Source organism: Dinoponera quadriceps, unplaced genomic scaffold, assembly GCF_001313825.1.
Source record: "Dinoponera quadriceps isolate SergipeBrazil2010 unplaced genomic scaffold, ASM131382v1 scaffold2076, whole genome shotgun sequence".
In the NCBI taxonomy this organism is placed as follows: domain Eukaryota; kingdom Metazoa; phylum Arthropoda; class Insecta; order Hymenoptera; family Formicidae; genus Dinoponera; species Dinoponera quadriceps.
The window spans coordinates 314,441-336,976 of record NW_014556116.1 but is presented as its reverse complement, the minus strand read 5'-3'; the positions used below and the strand labels follow the sequence as shown (position 1 = coordinate 336,976).

Here is a 22,536-nt window from a genome sequence, read left to right as displayed (position 1 = left end):
ACGCTCCGTCGTGCTTATCACCGAGGTGACAACAAGTGGGGCCGAACCATGTCAGAATCGAGCGCGAACGTCAACAACATCAGCGCGTACTTCAACTCGCTGGAGGCCCCGTACTATCACCATCAGCCACAGCGCAACACTCAGACGCAGCACGTCGCACCGTCGCAGCCGTCGCTGGCGTCGCAGCATCAACAGTTCCCGCAGATACATCAGCAAGCGATCGCGGCCAGCATCGACGCCGGCCACTGGCACGGCTATCCGCACGGGAGCCTGCACATGAACCACCACCAGCAAGCCCCGACGCCGGGCTCGCATCACCACCAGTACGTCGATCACACCGAGATCTTCGCGTGGACGCACCACCATTACACGCACCTCCCTTACCCACCCCCTCCGCAGCCGTACTCCCAATTTCAGCAGTACCCTCAGACGCAGCAGCTGCAGGTGAACGAGTGGCCGAACAACGCCGGTCCGCCAGCCTCCCGGCAGATCACCGGCAGCAGCAGCGAGATTAGCCACCCCAGCACACCGTCCACCCCGTACAGCCACAACAGTATCGGCAACGGGTTCAACCAGCAGTCCTCGGCGAACGGTATCCCGTACGGCTCGCCGAGCACCTCGCAGGACCTCACCGTACCGCCCTCCACCATGGGCTCGCATATCAGCGTGCCGTCGTCCGTCGTCGGCAACGCGTCCTGCGACGTCCTCCACGTCCCGTCCACCGCCGCGTCCTCGTCGACGTCCCGCGATCTCAGCACACCGTCCACCTCGTCGTCGCATCACAACGCGGGCCTGCAGTACGCGTCCAACAATATGAGCCAGCAGACGTCCCGCAGCGACGTGTACGCGGCGAACGCGCGAGGCCCGAGCAGGAGCCCGTTCGGCTGGATGAGGAGGCCGTCGTACCAGAACCAGCCGAAGCCGGGTGAGTGATTTTCCGCATGCGTGTCATCTTGGCGCGCCGAACCTCCGCCATTCTCGCCCCGTGTTCTCTCTCTTCTTGAAAGATTCGAGGGAGTCCCAACTATTTTTGCCGAGTTCCACTCGCGATCAAACTTGCGGGACTGAGACTTGGTACAAACCCGGGAGAACAGATGGGTTGAATTAACGTGACAATGAACGAGCCGAACGTCTCTTTTGAGGAAGCGGAATGAGTTGGAAAATCTCATCTACTCTGTACCGGCTGCTTTTTAAATCAACTCGATCAGGCACATTTTAACCTATCGAAAATCCTCCAGGATACGTTGATTATAATTTCTTCTTCGTAGAGTATACGTGCACGTACGAAGTAAGTAAGCAAGCAAAAAAGTATCGTCTGTCGTGTGAAAACCAATTAGATAATATCGAGAGGAAACGGCTATCTTCTATCATACACAGTTCGCGTTGATTCGTTAAATCAACTTAATGGCTTCCAGCCGGCGCTTTCTGCGCGCCGTCGGAATCGTTCCAAGTCTCCGCTACTTGGTTTCACTTTGTTTTTATCTTATCTCGCATTTGGTACAGCATAACGTGGCAATTTATGTGGAAATTATCGTAGATTATAATTACGCGATTTAAAATCATCACGGAAGAATTCAAATAAAGCGTACGACACGGAAAGGATCCGCATAATTGAATTTCCGTCCCCTGCGGACCAGAAATGACAACTTCGAGAGAGTAATGAGAAACGATCTTTCTGTTGCCGCGACCGAAGAGATTCTCGCGAACATTCGGTTGTATTAATAATTCGGTTGCAATTATCGAGATCGAATAACAACACGGAAACTTCCTGCAGGAATCTGTTTGTTTCTACAGCCTCGTGTTTCTGGTTCTCAGGCAACAGAAATTCAATCACACGTGAAAAAGAAGGCAAAACAAGCTTCGGCCGTAGTTTTGCTTGAATTTTTTGTTGGCTGGGAAAAATGGGGACCAGACGGAGATAACTCGATTGCAGAAACAAAGAGATTCCTGGAAGAGGTTCCCACGCAGTCGAAGTTTTCCCAATTATCTTAACCGTGTTTTAATGTCTGAATCAGTTCAGACAAATGTTTTTGGTAGCTGTAACAGAGATAACACTTCTCGTCAGCGAATTTTCACCTTTGGTTCCCATTCAGTTTCCATTCAGTACATATGTCACGATATATCATTAGATTCGCATACACGTGTACAAAATGATATCAGAGCCACAGCAAGGGCCTGTGACGATTTACCCGTTTGAGACACCTTCGCGTTCGGAACGCATTTCTCTCCGACGTGCGTGAGGGTAATCCTCGGTTTCGGGAGTCCGGCTGGGAGGAAATCGTACGATTCGAAAGTGTGGCGCAACGTGGAGCACGTTCTCCAACGTGAACGAGGAGGAGAACTTTTTCGTTCGTATCGCGCGCAGTTATAAATACGTCTCGCCGGTCTAGATACGGCAAACCATGCAAACACGGTAACAGACGTGCAAACATCTAATTGCTCCTAAATATTTGTGAGATAATCCCCCAACTTCTTGTCATCAACCTCAATTTTCCGCCGTATCCAAAAGAGAGAGTCCCATCCGTTCGCACGACATCCTGAATAAACACGCGGCAAGGAAGAGTTAGAGTTCCTCGAGGAAGTCGGAGTTAAAGAACCAGGGCTGCAGCACGAGGCGGCGTCCCCTTTGAAGGAAAATCTCTCGCGCCTCTGATCAATCGCTCTAATCATCGAGGAATCTGACATCGATTATCTCGCATTTTTTGTAAAATTCCAGACAATTTCCGCAATTACCAGTGCTTTTGATTACCTCGCTTTCGGGCCGGTATCTTTTTACCCGTAAACCGTCCGAAAGAAGTGCCTTTTGCCTCGATAGGCACTTGCTACGGCCCTGAAAGTATGTATTACACCTCATATCGCGGAGCATGTTTGATCAGTATCAAAGCAAAGATAAAGGGTGAGCGAAAATTTGGTCATTGCCTTCGCTTAAAATGTCTTTCACCCGGGCACATTTGACGCTTAGAATTTACAATTCGAAGCCGATAATGAACCCGTTTCTGTCGGTCGCTGCGAATTCGAGCTGTATGTCACTGCAGGCGCGTAAGGTCGGAAAACGAATTGGAACGATGAAAGTATTCCGATAGATGCTGTTATTTCTACTGTTGCAGCGGGCAATGATGCCGCTGCCTCTAACACGGGTGCTGTTTCAACGATTAATGACCTCTGCAGTCGTCTTGCACTCCTCGGTAGGATTTATACAGTTTAATCGATGGATCGGTGTGTAAAATGCGGTGGCGTAACTACGAGCACTCGACTTTCAAGTAAAATCACTGAAGAAGGATGCTCCTCCTGGTGTGCCCTCTTTTGCCGCTCTGCTTACAAGAACAAAGAGCGATCGAAGCAGAAATTCATACATCTTAACTTGCAAAAGCGTGTTCGATCGCGCAGAAAATCACACGCACACGGTGCACATAATCGCGTGTACATTTAATTTTGTATTAAAATTCCGTTTTTCTTTGTATTTCCTCATTAATTTGGATCTCCAACGTCGCCTTTGAGCGTCGCTTACACACGCTTGATAAAGTAGTTACGCCACTCGCACGATTCGATTGTGCATGCAATTGGGAAATAGAAATATTTGCAAGTTTCTCCGTTGAACGGACTCAACATGTAGCTGATAAGAGGATAAATCGGAAATTATTAACGATAACGAGAAGTGGGAAATTTTTATAGCATGCATAAATAATTCTTATAATCGTTCTTTACCTCTCGTTGCATCTCGGCATCTTTGTGTTGCGCGTTAAGCACCACAGCATCGATGCCTTCCAGCAAGGAAATATGGAAAGATACATTACACAATGTATGGGTGTTTAATGGAAGACCTTAATGTTTTAAATAGTATTTTTCAAATTGCATGTTCACATAATTATTACATTGCATTGTATTACTGTGTCAATTAAGCAGAAAATTCTCTTGGTTTCTTTTTGCATGACTATTACTATTAGAAGGAAGCGAATGCACTCGATCGGTCTAAGGTGTCACGATGGTGTGATTTACTGTTTCTGTGATAGCCTTCTGTGGCATGGTAATAGCAATAGAGATTTGGCAAACAGATCAATCTTCTAATCATTTAAAGTGACAACAGCAATTATCTTTCGCTCAAGTGCCGTCGTAAATTTTCGACGCGCGTCGAAAATTCGGTTTGGCTTTCGTGCTTCATTTACAACACCTTTTAAAACTTCATTGTTGCCTTTCATCTTGCGCGCTAGTGTTATCTTCATCCGGGGGTTTTTCGGCGCGCTGTAAAAGTCGAAATTAGCCATTTACGCAACTTTTCCCAAAGATCCCCGCGTCCGAACTTCTCGCGGCCAGAGATCATTCGCTAAAGAAAGTGGTGCGAGTTCGAGGTGTTAGCAGCAATTAGCGAGCGTTACTTGAACAAGGCTTTACTTAATTGCTCAGACTTCTCGCATCTAATAGGAAAATGTGTCTCTTGAGAATTACTAAAATACAAATTTTCCTATTGGACACGGAATGCGTTTCGAAACTTTCCGAAAAGAGCGTTGCAACTTTTTTGTGAGGGAAGGTAGCGTCCATATCTGCGTTACTATGACATAATGAATTAATAGAATTTATATTTAAACTGTCAAAAAGAAGTGAACAAACTGCTGTTTAGTAACGACAAGCTATTTGCTGAATCACAATGTAGGTTTTAGAAAAGAACCATTATAGTGGTATTTCGGCCTGAAAGATCGCTTAGCGGGAAGCCGCTGTAGTGACATCTTTATTCCTCAAACCCTTTCAGCGGGATGCCACTAGAGCGACGCTCAGTATTCAAAGAGTTAAACTCGCCATGAGCGTTGTTAAGCTAATAATTTGCAGTAATACAGTTATTTTTAACAGCTTAGACTAATTCAAGAAAATATGCGTGTTGCAAGAACAGCCGCTGCTATTCTATATTGTACGTTCCAAAATTATCCTACACAGAAATAAGTGCTGAATTCAAATAAATAATTACTTCAATGCTCTTTAGCAAATTTTTACTCGGGTCAAAAAATATTTATTTGATCCCGATGAAGAATATTGAGCTGATTGTTTGCTCGAATCTAACATTTTTTTTCACAGTACTTTTATTCGACGACGATTCACCCCGTATCCACCGTGTCCGCAAATTCATTTCCTTACCGTCGCTCACGGTCAAAAGCTATTTGTGGCTGACGAAGTTGCCAACACACAGTACAAGATTTGTACGCACTTATACCTTCGAACCGAAAAACCGTAACCCGTGCCCGACTTGCGTCATTAACCCTTTCTGTAATATCGAATCACCCCGTTCTGGCGATAATGTTCCCAGACCTGCTTGCGCTTTCTTTGTACCCAAGATCTCTCTTCGTTCTTCCTTTCCTCAGGTCAATTCCACGAATTTTCGCAGTTCCGTTTTAACCCTCGTTTCTCGCTGTTTTTCCCTTCAACTCGTCCTTTTTTCTCCCTCTCTCTCTCTCTCTCCTCCGTTTTTTTCTCTCGTGCGATTTCACGGGCGTGCAGTACTTTAGGCGAACGTCCACTACCTTCCAACACCTATTATCTGCATTTTATGGCTATATTGCAGGCAGAACCACTCGGTCTTTTCGACATGAGGACGTGCGCATTCGCTCGTTCGCTCGCTCGTTCGCTCGCCGGCTCGCACGTTACAGAAACGCGATCCGTTGCATTACAATATCGTGCGCTTTCACGTTCGCATATCGCGCGCGAATCTCTCCGTGAGAGAGAGAAAAAGAGCGCACGCATTTGCACCGCGACCCTACGGTGGCAGCACGCGATTTCCACCGCTTTTATGGCGCCTCCGTCTCATCTCCTCTCTCAAAGCAAGCGATCCTCCCTAACGGCACGATTAAAAGTAACATCGAATGACGAAGGGGAGATCAAAGATTATTCCTCCGGGTCCGAAAGAAAGAAAACCGACGTCGCTATTATTGCGGCCGATGGCCGCGGAATGTAATTGTTTTCGCCTGTGGAACAGCCGATCCTTCGGTTGCCGCGGCTACAGAAGTCTCGGTATTTCGCAGACAATTAAAAAAAATCTAGACCTTTCCCGAGGCTCAAGGTATTTGCGTACATTTTTTCGGAATCTTATCCAGTTTTAACAGTATATTAATCAAAATACCATTTGCACATATGTAAAATTAGAGGAAGATTGGCAACAACGAGACTGCGATAATTGAAGCCAAAGTTAGCGCTATTTGCGCGTACACTGAAAGAAGAATTTGGTAACAACTGCGAAACATTTAATGAAATAGTCTCAAACAAATGATTTGATTACAATAGCCAAATCATTTAATTCAACGCGACGGTTTGCAACGTGTCTGCTATGCTCTACCGCAACATTCCTACAAATTTTAGGAAATATTTCACAATCTCTGGTGTCGCAGGAACACAGATGCTTACTCTTTTTTTTTTTTTTAATATCTCGGAAACGTAACCAGATATCCCATTACTGTCGGCGGCGTTTTTTGTCAAAAGCATACAACAAAAGAGAAGCCGACGTAAAAGTCGGCCGAATATTTCGCTCCTCAGGTAGCATGTCCGGGATTCGTCTCAAGGTTTTTCCTCCGCGTTCTCCGCGCGCAAGCTCGGCGACGCCATGCTGCGATGTGTCTGTTTCCTTTAAGAGAGACGTTTAGGACGATTTGTTTACCGGTTCTGTCCACACTGGTCCGTCTCCTGTTGCTTACAAAACAATAAAGCAACAATGTGAGCGTGTCGGCCCGGTGATTTCTCGGGGTGCACCGCACGCGCGATTTCAACGCTCGTGGAAGGTTCTCCGAAAAAAGAAGTTTTGCCAGCATTCCATTGTCAACCTCGTGCTAAGTGTTCAATGTGAAAAAAGCCGTCGTAAAATCCGACAAAGCGTATGATTTTCACGATCGCTTAAACAGAAAAGCCAGCCGATCGCTCACATTTTTTTCGCCCTACTAAAAAACACAACACACAACGTATTGCGTTGTAAAAAGTACGTCTAAAAAGTAATAATCCAATAATTATACCAGTACAGGCGCGTGGGCGCGTGCTTGGTCGCAAAGAGAATACGGCAGATAGTCTCTCTCTCTTCGGCGCACGGCCACTTGATATACGATATACAAATGCGAGATGGCACAATAGGGGTAATTGTGACGCCGCTGACAAATGGTACCCGCGCGAGTCGGCGCGCATGACGGACGGCGCGGTCCGGCGCCGCGCGTCGACGCGCGATATCGCTGGGGGTTGTCGAACACCCGCAGGAAAAGCGGGGCACGCGCTTTTGCCATTTCGCGGCGTGAAATGGAAGAGCAAACGCTATAATGGGGTGGCAACGAGTCCCAGGAGCACCGTTTCTTCACCCCCTCGCTCGCGTCTTTCGTCTCTCTTTCTCTCTCTCTCTCTCTCCCTCCGTCCTGTGCCCTCACATTTCGTTCGTGAAATCCGTCGTCTCTCTCGTCGTCATGCTCGTTCGCATTTCGCCGCGGATACTCGGGAGAAATAGCTCGAGCGGATCACCGAGAATGGTTGGCCGATGATAGTCCGACGTCGGATTCGACGAGGCGCATTTTAAGAAATCGGCCGGAATAATAACCTCGGCACGATATCGGCTGTCGCTGTTCGAGGTAGTTGATTCGTGAATTGACTTTCTTAGGAATTCTTGAAACAAATTTCAAAAGTATATTATAATCGAAATACCATATACATATATATGTGAAATGAGAAAAGAATTGGCTATACCGGAACTGAGATAGGCGGTACTATCGAGGTGGATGACGAGAATTCAGAAAAACTTGGATAACGACGCATCAGCTTTCGAAAAATATGGAATGGAAAAAGTGAAAATATCTGGTGTTCGATGTAGAGGTGGCCGGCAGGTAACGCGAGCACAGATTCGACAAGCTCACAAGCGTGCTATTCAGAACATCGGCTGCACCGCGGCCGAGTCACCGTAGCCGGATAATCGGAGGTGCTAGCTCCGATATCGGTGAGATGAAAAACGCCGACGGTAATCCTTTCTGACACACACGAACACACACTTATGTCGCTCGTACATCGAGAAACGAATGAACTCGCCCCTTCAAACAACAGTCTGTACAACCGTACAAACCATCCGAGAGAGATAGAGAGAATTTCCCCCATCCGAAAGTAACAAAGTTCAGCTCGGACTCGCACATAAAGTTGGTCCCGTTAACCGTGAAAAAAGTCCAAGAAACTAGAAACTTCGATTTTCCCGCTGGTTCCCCTTCGAGTCGCGCGTTATTACCATTACCGTGTCTTGACGTGTCGCTCACTTTTTGACGAGTAGTTAGAAAATTGACGCTTCATACAAGATGCATTTGACGCTTCATACAAAATGTTACGTTAATTAGACATTATATTTCTATCGTACGTTTTCGCGCTGTGGTGATTACGTAAGGTGTGAAAGTCTCGAGAACGTTTCATCGTCGGCTGCCTTTGACTGTACACTTAACCGAGCACCTCCATCATTTGGCTTCAACTGATTAATTCTCGTTGTATCGCATAGATGAATACTCGGTAGTTTTTTCGGTCTCCGGCGATAAAAGCTGATTCGGAGTCGCGAAATTATCTTTTGCGAGCGATGAGAGATTCGACGCGATGAGAGATTCGCGCACGGGGAATCTATCGCAATTAAAACCGACACCGCACACACGGTTTGGAATTTTTTTTTTGATTCGATTACAATCTTTAGAGATAAAGAGTCTGTCTCTTTCGATAAGGTTTAAGGATGTTTCACGTTTGTTTACGTGCATCAGGTTGCGCGACGCTCGTTCTTAACGCGCCAAATATTTGCGCGTCTAACAATGCATGCAGCGCGACTGAAGAACAAAAAAAAGGAAAGAAAAAGAGAGCGAAGAGTTCCGAGCCGCATATCGCGCGTTTCGTATTGATCGAATTATAGCGAGAATATTGTGTAATATTGATTTTCCCCTCATCTCTCTCTCTCTCTTTCTCTCGTATAAATTCCTTTATTTATATAACAGAGATTCAAGCTAGTCGTTATATAACTGTGGAATAATTGAATTAATCGTCGTGAAGAGAAGACGCTTCTTGAACGGAACTTTTCTTTAGGAATGAGAGCAAGCTTCCATGAATTCCCGCAAATTCTCTACCTGTACATTGCCTTTGTTTCTTAATGTTCGCATTTTTTCAAAGTTATTACGCGTAGAAAGGCGAGCTATAAGTATCTTCTATCGATATATCTTCTCTGACAACCCGTACGGAAAAACTACAAGAATGTGAAAAAACTTACTGGTATGCTGTTGAAAAATAATAGTATTGAAAAACTATAATTTATGTTCTTTCTTTGTAGTTTTTGTAAGAAAGGTTTTGTAAGAGAAAAAAAATAAAGAACGAGCGGGCTATTTTTATTCCGGTGCATATTTGAGGAAAAGTAAATAAAGTTTTGGGATGAAAGAGACTCTTGTGAAAGAATTATGTTTTAAATCAACGTACATATTCGACTCGATAATAGAATAACGTGAAAATGTTGCAGTGACTTACATTTGGAGGTTGGCCCGGTCGAAATCCGGTAGCGGCCGATAAAAGTACAATGTGATCGCGATGAACATGCCGATTTATTATATAGCGTCTCGCACGGGGGGCAAAGACGTGATTCAAGCATTATCATAGATACGGAAAGCTGAAAGTGCCCGTGATAACGATCGATCTCAAGCTAAGTAGATGAAAACTCGAAACCCGACAGTTCGTAATATATTGCTCCGCGTTATTTGAACAGATCTCACACTGATTTAACAGTGAACGTGCCGCGACCGCCGACGTGTGTATTTGCTTGAACGTCAACATATCGTCCGACTTGAACTCTTAAATATCTCCACTATTTACGTTACATCGCGCCAATGAATTGCGCGGAATTATGCGCAAAAGGAACATTGTATAGAAAATCGCAATAAGCAATAAGTTATTCGAAAGAATACTATGGTAACAAAAAAAATATTTAAAAACTTTTTGTTTTTCAGAGCGGAGCAATATTTAATATTATTTCCTCGATATATTTTTTCTCTAACAAACAACTCTACTGAAACAATAATAATTTAATTCAAACAAAATGAGATATTCGATGTTAAATGATTTGATTTATATTGAACAAACCTAAGTCAAAGAAACACGTGATGCTAAATCCAAAGAAACTTTTTGGCTCTGTGTAGGAACGGATTTTTCTCGCTCGCTCGCAGTAATTTGTCCATTCGCGACGAAGCACGTGTGTAAGGGTATCGGTCGTTTTCGCGCATTCTTACGAGGATGTTCCGCCCGACTGTCAGCCATGCTGGATTCACCTATGTGTACCGTCAAAAAGTCTAAGGTCGCTGCTTATTCGTGATGCCACGAAGGCCTCGGTGTTCCCTTATCGAGGAGTGGTGGATTAACGTGCACGCCTTTGATCTCGCCGGCGGGGTCTTATCTAATCGTGTCCCTCTCTCCCGAGCGATTCTTTGCCGTTACCATCCCTGTTCCCCATTCCTCTCTCCATTCTGTATTTTGTGCGCATGTTACCGCCACGAACGACGCCACGTCGTAAGAACCGCATTCACACCGTGCGGCCACTTTCTCGACGCACCTCTCGCCGCTTTTCGTTCCTTTTCCACTACGTAATCACCACGCGTTAGTCCCTGCAAATCGTAAATGCGTGTCTTCCCTCTCTCTCGCTCTCTGCGCGTGCGTTTATATATTCTAAATGATAAATGTCAATTTAATTTAATGTACATTTACAACGTTTCTTTTTCTCACTTTTCCAAGGTAGAATGAGCATCGTGCTGTACGACGTGTATCTTAATAATTTATGCTACTTCCAATTGATTTTCGTAATCAACATAGAATATTCGCATCTCGTTGTTTCTCATTTCGGTATACGCGGGATGTTTTGTCATCTTAGGCGGAATGGTTAAAGCAAACTTAGTACACGCTTCTCTCTTACGTTCCTCCCAGAAAAATCCGACGGTAAAATTAATTACGAAACTTCATTTCTTTACTTTATTAATGTCGCCATACGGTATGTATGTATACGCGCTCGCTGAAAACGTTATCTCCTTAACGTACTATTGACAAGAGAATCAGTACGATAGATATTAACCGCGTAATAACGTCGGCCGTTATCTTCTTCTTTTTCAGGAAAGACGCGCACAAAAGACAAATACAGAGTGGTCTACACGGATTACCAGAGGCTGGAGCTCGAGAAGGAGTTCCATTTCAACCGTTACATCACAATGCGACGTAAAGCAGAGCTCGCCAAAACGCTTGGATTAACGGAACGTCAGGTGAGTAAATGGTGCCGGGCGGACACACGGACGGATAGCCCTCCTTCTCGGCGAATCCGCGACGTGCAAATATTTTCCTCGAGAAATCACGTTGTTCTCGTATTTTCGGTAATAAACGCGCCTTATATCGGGGATTGTAACTTTAAGAACCGGACTGTGCTCGGCGCGTTCGGCCCGGACATAAGCAGTTCATTTCATTCTATGTGTTATTTTGATTTCAATCGTAACATTTTTATTGAAAGAATGATATGCTGTCTTTGAACCAATAATATATACGTCATGTCGTATTAAAAACACGCTAAACTGCGAGAACGCTTCTTTCAATTTGTACCATTTAGCGTTTTCAATACAATACTGCATGTGTGATCGAAATAAATAATTATTTGATCGAAAAAAGTCGACGTACAATTGGCTCACAGTGAAATCCTTTTAAAACTATTATATTATCGGGGCAAGTACACGGATTACTAAAACAACAGTACCTGTCCCGACAATACTGCCATTGAATCAGGAAGGTTCTTTCCAATTAGACGGACTCTTTGTTGACACAACGTTATGTTTTTTCCGTGTGCGTATCTTTAAATTCAAACAATGACTCAACACTCTACTTCGATTCTACATTTCTGCACGCGACGGAGACGATACGCGATGAGATGCAAAGCTGAGGCGCTCCTCCCGGAAGGTGGTTTAACGTTTAAGAGAAAAGTCGGGAAAGAGTTCGGGTCGGCCGTATCGGTCGATGGCTCGTCGCGAGGTAGCCGATTAGAGCCGATGGTCTGTTTTGCACAGGTGAAGATATGGTTCCAAAACCGGCGGGCGAAGGAGCGCAAGCTGCAGAAGAAGCGCGACGAGCAGATGAAGGGTGAGCAGCAGCAGACGATCGTCAGGACGTCCGGCAGGATAATCGAGGCTCCGGCCGGCGTCGTGGTGCCGCACAACAACCCGGTGCCGCTGGGCCAGCACGGTCTGCACCACGGGCCGCTGGTGCACACGGCCCCGGGTCTGCATCTGCATCACCTTCAGAACGGGTACCCGCAGGCCGGCGGAGGACACGCGTATCAGAACAGTTGCGTGTATCAGAACGGGATCAGTGCGGCGCAGGACGAGCAGTTGTGTAAGATAAAACGGACTGAGGAACAACCATCTTGACAATAACGGCGCATAAGAGGACGAGAAGGCACGTACCGGGGCGGGAGTCTGGGTAGCTTAGTTGGCAGAGCAGCCGCCCGGCAGGCGGAAGGTCCCGGGTTCGATTCCCGGCCCAGAACTCCCCCGGTATGTTTTCTCTCCGACTCTTTGCGATTTCAATTGTGACGCAAAACGGACAGCAGCAGCAGCAGCACGGTTGTTGTTCCGCCACAGCGGCGAGCCCGTAGTGGGTAGATGCGCTCAGATGAGAGAGGGAGAGTGCATGCATCGGGGAGGAGCACAGATGTGCGGTAGTTGTGTCCGTCCAGAAGCGCGAGAGGGTTCATCTGGAGGCGAGAGAGAGGTGGTTTTTTTTCGGTTTAGGCGAACTCCCTGGTTCTCTCCCGCCGCCGCACAGTGGGATGAGTAAGAAGAACGAGATCACATTCGCATCGGCGCATATGTCGGACTTGATTTCTCGGACAGTTTGCTCTCTCGTCCGCCGTAAACGAGAAACCCCTTCGACCGGTCCGCGACGATCATCATCGTCATCATGTAACGCTCACCGACGGCGCATTACGCTTAACTTTAGTTTGATTCTTCGACTGTCTTCTGGTGCGGTTCTTCCCTCACTTCCCTCGTTCCGACAGCCGGCAAGGGTTCGGGACTTCCCGTGAGGGTCAAAGGTAAATCTATGGAAGGAGAGAGAGAGAAGTTTGCCTTAAACCGCAGACGCGCGCGCGTCGAATGCGTTGTTATAGTCACTTTTAAGTTAAGTTTTTGACACTTTCGGCCGTAGAGATTACGCGTCGCTTCCGTGCAACACTGACGGATATTTGCACATTTCAAAGGGAGCACCGTGTGTAGCGCGTATCATTTCGCACGATATTTTTTTTTGTCAACTTCAGAGTATAGTTTTTTAATCCGATCGCGAGATTGGTTGTTGGCACTATAACAACGGTGCGCTCTACGGTGTGCGTTATTTAAAAGAACATATATCTTTATTTTTTATTTCTATATTTTTACTTCTTTAACTTATATAATTTATGCCACTGTTAACTAGCGTTTTACTTAAGAAACACTGTAATCCTCTAAGATTCTGAGAATCGTAAGGCGACCATTACATCGTAATTACCTCGTCTCGAGATATCTAACGGACTGTCACTTAAAAGAGAATCCTAAGGAAACGAGATTCACTGATCGAGTCATCCATCGTCATACTTAGCGTGTCGGATGTGAAATAACTATCGAATCAGTTCGGGGCCTCTGGTACGTAGCGATCAAGATCGCGCGAGGCGATCGCATTGGCGCACGCGATAACGCGCATTGATAACGCCGGTCGACTTTTGTATTCTGAACACAAGCGGAAAAGAAGAAAGTCGAAATTGTGTCTTAAACCACCAGGAGCGCGCGAGCACCGAAATGTGGTTGTTACTTAGCGGCTTAGTTAAATTTAGACGTTAAACTGTTGAAGCGAGAGTGTTTCTTCCTCGCGCAATTTCGGGATATTTGCAAATGTTCCAACGGGCACCTCGTAACAGATTATATTGCATAATATTTTCTGAAATTTTATAGCGTAAGCAAAGTGCATCTTGGGATTACATAAACATAAACACACACACACATATGAAGTAGAATGTCGCGCGTATGGATCTTCTCTTAGCGAGTAGTTCGAGCACGACAGGTACTTGAACGCATCTCTAAGGCCCGGTTACATCAACGTTATTTTAGCTTCAAGTAAAAATTTAAAACTTTAAACTTGTCGTGCCAAAGCAAAAGCAATACCTAAAGTGCTTTAATTTGCACTAATCTTAATAAGATAAGCGCAGATCAAAGCACTTTAGACGTTGATTTTGCTTTGGCACCTCAAGTTTAAAGTTTTACATTTTTACTTAAAGCCAAAATAAGGCTGATGCAATCGGGTCCAATAAGGGCGATACTCATACTCATAATCATTTCACGAAGCAAGTTTTTCACCGTTTGTCGAATTGTTTTAATAGCGGACACAAACTCGTCTCCACGGAACAAGTTTATTAAACAAGGCTCCTGTTATTCTCCTTAAAAAAAAGAAACTATTTGTTTTGTTATGAGATATATTTGTTACATATATATTGTTGATATTGTGTTATGTGTGTTTTAATATCGAAAAATTTTAACGAAAAAACAAGCAATTTTTTTGCCCCGACAGAGGATACAAAATGCATGTATTTCTGCTAGAATCACGCATATAGTCCTTTGGTGTGTGTGTGTGTGTGAGAGAGAGATTCTGCCGCAGTGTCGAATGATTCGCAAAATTCGTCTCACCAGCGAGATCTCCGTCGTCATCAGCGCGCTATGCAGCGACTATTTCGCCGGCGACGGCGAAATTCTTTATCCACCGTGGCGCGTGAAGTAAGGATGCGCGCGCGTACTGCAAAAGGATTCCGGATACATACACACAGGACGCGTTTTATTACAGTTTTCATCCGCAGATTAGCCCCTTTGGAACCATCGATACCCGATTCAGGCACTTTTATAGCCCCCCCTCATAAAAGTATCTATTTGGTGTTTTCGACTGGGCCGACTGGGCCGCAGCAAGTCGAACAAAAAAAGGCATCTTCCGCGTATACCTAGGAATTCCGAGGTGTATACGTAAAGCGATGTTACATCTCCGGGTTCCAATTACGCACGGATTGCCGACCGGGAGTCGTCCTTTCATCCAGGATCCACGGACGGAATCGGCCGCCACTTCCCCCCGACTTTTCTTACCGTTATCCTGGATACGCTCTTCCCACATGCGTCGCGTATCGGGACGCTCTCCGCGGCGCGTCTTTTGTAGTTTCGTCACGTTTGGGAAAAATATGGCAAGAAGATCTCCATCTTCTTACCGTATCCTCGATGCGCCACAATGGCGGACAGATAGACCATAAAGTGAAGACGGGATTTCATATATTTTTTCACTTGACAAACATTTCTCAACTTTGTTATGCTCGATCGATTCATTTTTCGCGCACGGAGAAAGCACATTTTGCTAGAACAGCAAACGTTTGTCAATATAGCGACGGCAAGAAAACATTTTTATAGACAGCAAAAAATTGATTTGGACCGCAGAAAAATTTGTTGAGAATATTAATTGCTATTTGCTGCATATATGGACAATTAGTGCTCTTAACAAATCTTTCTGCTGTTTAAGCAAGTTTCTTTTTGTCGCCACTATATTGACGAACATTTGCTGTTTCAACAAAATGAATTTTTTCCATGCACGATATCGCGCCGGAAGATGCTTGAGGCGATACGCGATGTTATACGCAATTTTAATTTTCTCGATATTTCTCGCTATCGAAGCAAACGCAATCCCACGAAGTCGGTGATATATTGACGCCTCGATCGGAGTGGCGGGTTGAAATGCGCTTTTACTTTTATTGGCCCGCGTTTTTTATAAATGATGGGCGGTGTTTGCCGGCGCGATGCGGCGGAATCAATTTTATTTGTATGCGTCCTTTAACCGTACACCAAACATATTCGCCGCCATCGTTGCCTGTAATGCATAAAACATGTAACACACACGAATTTCCATTAATCCCGGGATCGACCGATGCTGGATCGCGGGCGTGTAAAACGCACAAAAATCGACGAACTTCCGTGAAAATCTGGATTACGCAATGCGATGAGACACGACGTGCCGCGTTTCGACGCAAATGCTTACATATTTACAACATGCACGTCTAGACGCGTGCGAATAAAAATCCCGTCGCGCGGTGGCCTTTTCTTTTTTTTACGTTCCTCGCTCTTTTTTTGCTCTTCCACTGATCCTGAACAAATAAATCCGCGTCGCGAATAACAGACGCGGAGACACGACGGTGCGCAATTAAATTCCCGATGCCGCTCTTTTCCCTTCTTTTTCTTTTTTTTCTGTCATCAGCCATGGCGTTCATCCGTCTCCGTTAAAACAACGATGTTGTATCCGCGATGGCGGAGCACTATCGAACCCTCGTATAATCAGCGCCGCGGCAATAACTGGAGCACAGATATCTCGTTATGCGAGCGGTCCATTAATTTCTCTCCGCGGCGCCCATTTCTCATCGCCGTCGCGCTCGTGCAATTCGTCGGGCTCGCTCGCTCGAGACCTCGCGTTTCATTCGCGTGCGTTTCTCGTCAACGGAATTATTCCGCCACAGCCGGGGGTGGGGAAGTGGCGGGTTGAAACGCGTTCGGTTTTTTTTTTTTTGCGGAAATATATTATTCACATTCTGACGGGGAGAAAGGGGAAGGAACAGTCGCGGTGATGCCACATTGAGAAGCAAAATTGGCGGAATCAGCGAGTTCATTCGGGCGAGCGAGATTAGTTCGTGCGAATATTTTGCCGATCGAACGATAATCGTCATTTGGTCGTTGCGATGACTTATTGATCGATTCAATTACCGCAATTTGGTCGGCAACCGTGTCAACGTGTGGTCGCGCCAACGTAAATTTGCTCAATGGATAGAATATTACGAGTATATTATTATTATCATGTGATGGAATTTGTATCGATGCGAGTATTATTTCAACTCGATTCAAGGCTAAAGAGCTTCTGAGAATATTATAGCATTCTTGCTTGGTTACATGGGAGAATATCTGTCTTGATTTAAGACTGGACCTTTTTTTCCGCATACATGCAACTATAGAAGAAAAGTCACACGCATGCTGCGCGTGCTTTTCCTTTAACCGCGAATTCTCTCGGACCGATTAACGTTTCCGCGGCCGGAAAAATGTCGAGGAGGTCGATAGCCGAGAGGCGGCCCTTTCGTGTTTACCGTACGAGCTTGCTAGAAACGCGTCTCGTCTCTCGCCGGGAAGAAATCAAACCGCCGGTGTCCCATAACCGCGCAAAGTTGTTCCTGGTTCTCGCCTGGAGGACGACGGAGGAGGAGGACAGGGCGGCTCAGTTGTCGAAGCGCCGGGGGGTTGGTTTCAGGGGGATGGGGCGGTGCGGGTCGGACATCGATCTGGTAGTTAACTTCAGTGCCCCCGTGGGACTCGTTGCCACCTTCGTCTGCTTCGCGCCGGTATGCGCGGTGGATGGGATACGCGTGGTGGAACCGTCTCCCCTTCCTCCATTTCGACGTTTCGCATAAAGTGCATTACGCGTTTTTACGTTTGCGTTTACGTCGCGCCGATCGCACCTGACATTTCACCGGCCGGGAGGAGCCGCTTCGAGAGAGAGAGAGAGAGAGAGAGAGAATCTCAGTAGCGGGTGACGGCGATACCCGGATAATAGCCGAGGTAGTTCGAAATAAATCAGGGCTTCTGTAAATCTGCTGATACACATTGACGCGACGGAATGTCCGTTGATGTCATTCTAACTCACACGCGTTGCTTCTTGCTCTTAGAACGGATGTATTGTTACCGTACAAATTATACAAATTCACGACGATACATCACTATATAGTACAAATGCCAAGAATGTACAATGACACACATTGTTACGATAAAACTGGAGCGATCGGCGTTTTCTATTTTGCTCGGCAACGTATTCTTGTCATTTTTTCTTTTCTTTTGTTTAGCAACGTACGTCGTTCTCCGAGTCTGTCACATTATCGTTGTCATTGTTTACTCAATATTCGTCTATCTTGCTTTACCATATTATCTCTCTCGTGCGTCATGAAGCAACGAACAATGTTATATGCCTAAAGCCGACGATGCACAGTGGGCGTTTTCGGATCGCATGCAAATTATTAACAAAAATGCAGTAACATAGAAACGCACCGTTTTCAATATACCGGAAGGTTGCTTGTGATACGATACCAGAAACGCGCACAGTGTATCGTAGTTTGATTATATGCTGACCAAGATAGCGACTTTCAGTGTTTCGGAGTCAATTTGTTGTATATACATATTCATGCAAGAAATGTAATTGTTGATCATAAAATAAACTGTACAATAGTTTATTGCCAAAACATTGTTATAATAAAAATGTATATATTTGTAACATAAATTATTATTATTAATGATAAATTATATTATTTCATTAAATTATATATAACATTATAAATATAAAATGTCCAAGAAAAGATGCTCATAAAATAAATAATAATAACAGCTCTCTTCTCCTCAGATTAAAATCTTGATTTTTGAAACTCAATGCTGATGTCTAAGTCTTCTTTTTTATTAGTTTTATAAATTATATATATAAATTACACACACAACATATATATATATATATATATATATGCACATTTAATATTATATTAAATATTATATTATTAAGTTAATATTTGCACATATTTTAATAATAAATTATTTTCTTGTTGCAATTATATTATTACATCGAGCGACAGATCGTATCGAGTTTAAATCATATTGCATCATCAATTAACGATACTTTGCATGAAAATTGTTTGTCAAATGATCTATAAGTATTAATCCTGGCTCGTCACATTTCGGCTCAGTGGAACATTTTTTGGTTTTCTAGTTCTCGTTGATTCGATATAATTTCGATTGTTTCGACGTCGAAAAATGAATTAAAAAATAAATAGGACTTCTGACTTATCGAGTTGTACAACCTCGATTGTTCCTTGAAGACGGTGGCGACTCGTAGCGGAGACTTTGAAACTCACAAAAGTAACAGGTCTGAATCATGGCGGACCATTTAGTCGAGATTCGAACCATTCGAACTGCCTTTAGTCGAGACTCAAACCGCGCATTTAACGAGTCTTTTGCGACTCCGTTAGATGGCGCTAGGTGGTACGTACCTGTCAAAACACCATGTGCTCTACCATTGCCATAGTAACGGAGTTACCATGGTAACCGGAAACTTCGAAACAAACCAACTATCTGGTTTCTCGAAATACGAAGTTGCATTTGTAACAATTTTGTGACTGTGTGTGACGAGAAAAGCGAGTGTAATTCATGTGCTATCTTACAATTGTTTGCTGTAAATTCAATAATATGATAGTAAAATTATAAATAATGTGAATAAACAAATCAATCGTTTAAAGTAGTTGGTCCGTGACAATATTGTTAGAGAGGTAATAATAAACAAGCTCGACAATGACGTCGGCCTGTTTTTTGCGTTTTTCACATTTTTACGTACTGATTTTTTAATAATATCTCTACAAATTTTTTTATCGTCTTCTCGTCTATCGTTAAAACTGTAAAAGTAATCTGGTCGTCACAATTAAAAACGTGATATCGAAAGCCGTTTTCATACTTGCGATGCGTATAAATAGTGTGAACGTTGACTTCAATAATCTCAGTTTCGGTATAGTCAGTCTTTGCACGTGCGTAATTGCGCCATGTCCTCCCCTCGAATGGACTTTATAAGCGGAGCGAGGCAGCGAGAAACGCCCGAGCAAGACTTGAGCCTCTGCTACGCGTACCCGATCGTGATCGATGACGAGCAAGGGACGAGCAGCGTGCTCACCGACGACAAGAGGGTGTCACGAGTGCCGAGCAGCAGAGACACCTCGGCCGAGGACGGGTTGTACGTGCCCGAAAACCCGTTCACCGAGAAAATGACGAAGCCCCATCGGCTCGACGATGTGCGCGCTACGTTGGACTACGAGTCGCGGGGGCAATTTCGCGGCGGCAGGCTCGTGGAGATCGCGATCCGCGACGTTCGTATTCACGAGGCGTCGCTCGAGATCACCTCGGTGTCCATATTGTTCCGGCGGAAGTTGATATGCAGGACCAGCCATCCCTTCAATCGGAAGCTGTACAAACTGCTGATCCGAAACGTGGAGAATCACAACCTGTCGATACAGGTGCACGCGCAGCGGGCCGAGTCCAGCGTCCTGCCGTTCCCGTTGCCGCGACGTTGCGTCAAGGACCACAGGGTGGAGGTGGACTTCGCGATCGGCGATAACTCGGGCAGGATATACGCCGGCACCGTCACCTGCACGGTCTCCTTGTCGAGGCAAGGCGACGAGGAATGGCAGGAGAGCAACGCGTACCTCTACACCCTCAACAACGACCCGAACGACCCGCAGAACTGCCTGATGAGACCGCGACAGAAGTCCAGCGGGAAGAAGGACGTTAAATACTTCCTGCTGCAGGACCCGGCGTTGGTCTTCGAGGCGGAGCTCGACGCGGTGCGTAAAAGTCGCGCACTGGAGTGCAAGCCGCCGGACATCGTCGTGACCGAGCAACCGGCCTTCTCCGTGTTGGACGTCTCCCTGAAGAACCTCTTCCAGGCCAGCCGGCCGCTCAGACCGTCGTCCGGCACTCGCAGGCACCACACCATAGGAAAGACGATTCTCGCCGTCACCGTTCTCAGGGGTGTGGAGGTGTGTAACGGATATGTTTTCACAGTAAGGGGCACACCTGTTCCAATATTTCCGACAATCTTAAACCTGCTATTCGGACAGAGTTGAATTTGATTCCTCGCAGGTGCCGGTGAGGGAGGAATCGGCGTCGGTCTCGCCGCTCGTCGAGGTCGAGTGGGGCGACGTCGTCCACGCGACCTCGGTGGCGGACGGGCCCGCGCCCGTCTGGCAGCAGACCATGCACTTCGAACGAAACGGCGAGCAGTGCGTGAAGTTCCGTCTGTACGACCGGCATCCGGTCTGGGGCCAACAGTGGCTGGGCGAGGCGAGGATCCCGCTGGAACGTCATCAGGAGCTCGAGCGTTGGCTCGCCCTCTCCCCCTTGTTCAGTCCGGCGTTGCTGTTCGGCTACGTGCAAGCCAGCCCCGGGCAGTCGCACACCAGGATCTACGTGCTGATGAAGATGGAGCAGCCGGGCAACGCCAAGTCCATGGAGGCCAACGCGATCGACACCCTGTCGAAGGGCATCCAGCGTTGCTTGCCGAGTCCCTGCAAAGTCGCCGGCGTCGAGACCCCCGACGATGCTGCCCGACTCGCGATGCTGTTGCCGTCGCTGCCGGTGCACTACGGCCCGGTTACGCCGCGCCAGGCGTTGAACGTGAATAAGGTGGATCACTATGGCCGAGCGGCCCTCTTGGCCACGCTGCTGCAGGCTTTCGGCTTGCATCCCTACGTGTTGTTGGGTGCGTCAATTCAACTTCTCATCTCGGTTCAACATAATCCGATAAGATCGCAAATCTTTTGTATCACACTGTTTCACAATTACATCGTTGAGTGAGAAATTAGAACGTTGATGTTATATCAGTTGGCGCTTGCTGGCTGAAAATGAAATACACAAATGGAAATAACCCTTTGCAAATTCTCGCACAGGTTCCTCGCAGACAAGCAAGTGGACCGCGTTTGTCTTGAACACCGAGGGGGACGACGCTGTCCTGTGGGATCCAGAGATTGGAGATCACTATAAGCTCAGCGACAGCCGGTGCTCGTTGATGAAAGTCTCTCGCTTGATCAATCACTCCGGTGTCAGTACCGAGAAATTAAGCTTGATATGATATTAATTGCGCGGTCTTACAATGTGCCTGCGTTCAGTAGAGAAATCAGCTCTCACCGAGCGCTGTACACGAGTCGATACCAATTTCTTTTTACGTATTCAATCGCGGGAACTGAGATTTTCTCTCCGTGTACGTATCTTGCTGCTTCCGTCTCACTTATCTATCCTTTCCTCAAGAAGATCCTCGCCATTCCAGATATGGGATAACTTGCAGAAGTCCATCCTGCCTCACAATCTCAGATACAACGTGACGATTAGCAAAGATTGGCGGCCGCTCGCGCCCGTCGCCGCCACGTCGACCAGCCAACGGTCCGTTCAGACGCTGGAACTGGCCGTCGCGGACGAGGAGGATGCGAAGGAGAGCGAGGCGCGAATGGAACAACATTTGCGGGACAAGCTGTCCGGCTGGCGCGGTGCTCTCGGCCTCACGACCGTGTTCAATCGTCACGCGGTCGCCGTTTTGCGAGGCTTCGTTTCCAACATACCGAGCGACGTGGGACACCAGATCGACAAGAGGGACCTTAAGCAGTTGTACAGGGCCTATCACACTCACGGTTTTCTCCTGAATCTACGTCAGACCAGCTTGAACGAGTTGACCGAGCAGATAGCTGCTACGAAGGTGCGCGATATCACGGGCCCCGTCGAATTCGCGCTCGTTTGCCACGTGCAACGCTACGTTGGGAAAACGTGCTCGATATGGTTGGCTTTGGCGATCCTCAGGAGTCGCGGTTGATGTCGCTGGGCATCTCGTCCTTTATATATTTGTAGTTTAGGTCGAACAAAAAGGTTCTCTACTATTTTGCAAGCAACCACGCAAAAT

General features: G+C 46.2%; 2 protein-coding genes and 1 non-coding gene across 3 annotated transcripts; all 3 read left to right on the top strand.

Moving 5' to 3' along the window:
• The first annotated feature begins 48 nt into the window (after positions 1-48).
• On the top strand, positions 49-12,401 carry LOC106746618 (homeotic protein caudal-like). Its single transcript, XM_014623386.1, has 3 exons — positions 49-925; positions 11,107-11,252; positions 12,042-12,401. Exons 1-3 carry the CDS (start codon positions 49-51, stop codon positions 12,399-12,401), a joined length of 1,383 nt encoding a protein of 460 aa, XP_014478872.1.
• Positions 12,402-12,447: 46 nt separating this feature from the next.
• Trnaa-ggc lies at positions 12,448-12,520 on the top strand. Its single transcript has one exon. It is a non-coding gene; the product is annotated as a tRNA-Ala (tRNA).
• A 7,116-nt stretch (positions 12,521-19,636) lies between these two features.
• LOC106746622 lies at positions 19,637-22,449 on the top strand. The gene is made up of 4 exons (XM_014623392.1): positions 19,637-20,626; positions 20,730-21,348; positions 21,536-21,687; positions 21,913-22,449. Exons 1-4 carry the CDS (start codon positions 19,637-19,639, stop codon positions 22,447-22,449), a joined length of 2,298 nt encoding a protein of 765 aa, XP_014478878.1.
• Positions 22,450-22,536: the final 87 nt, after the last annotated feature.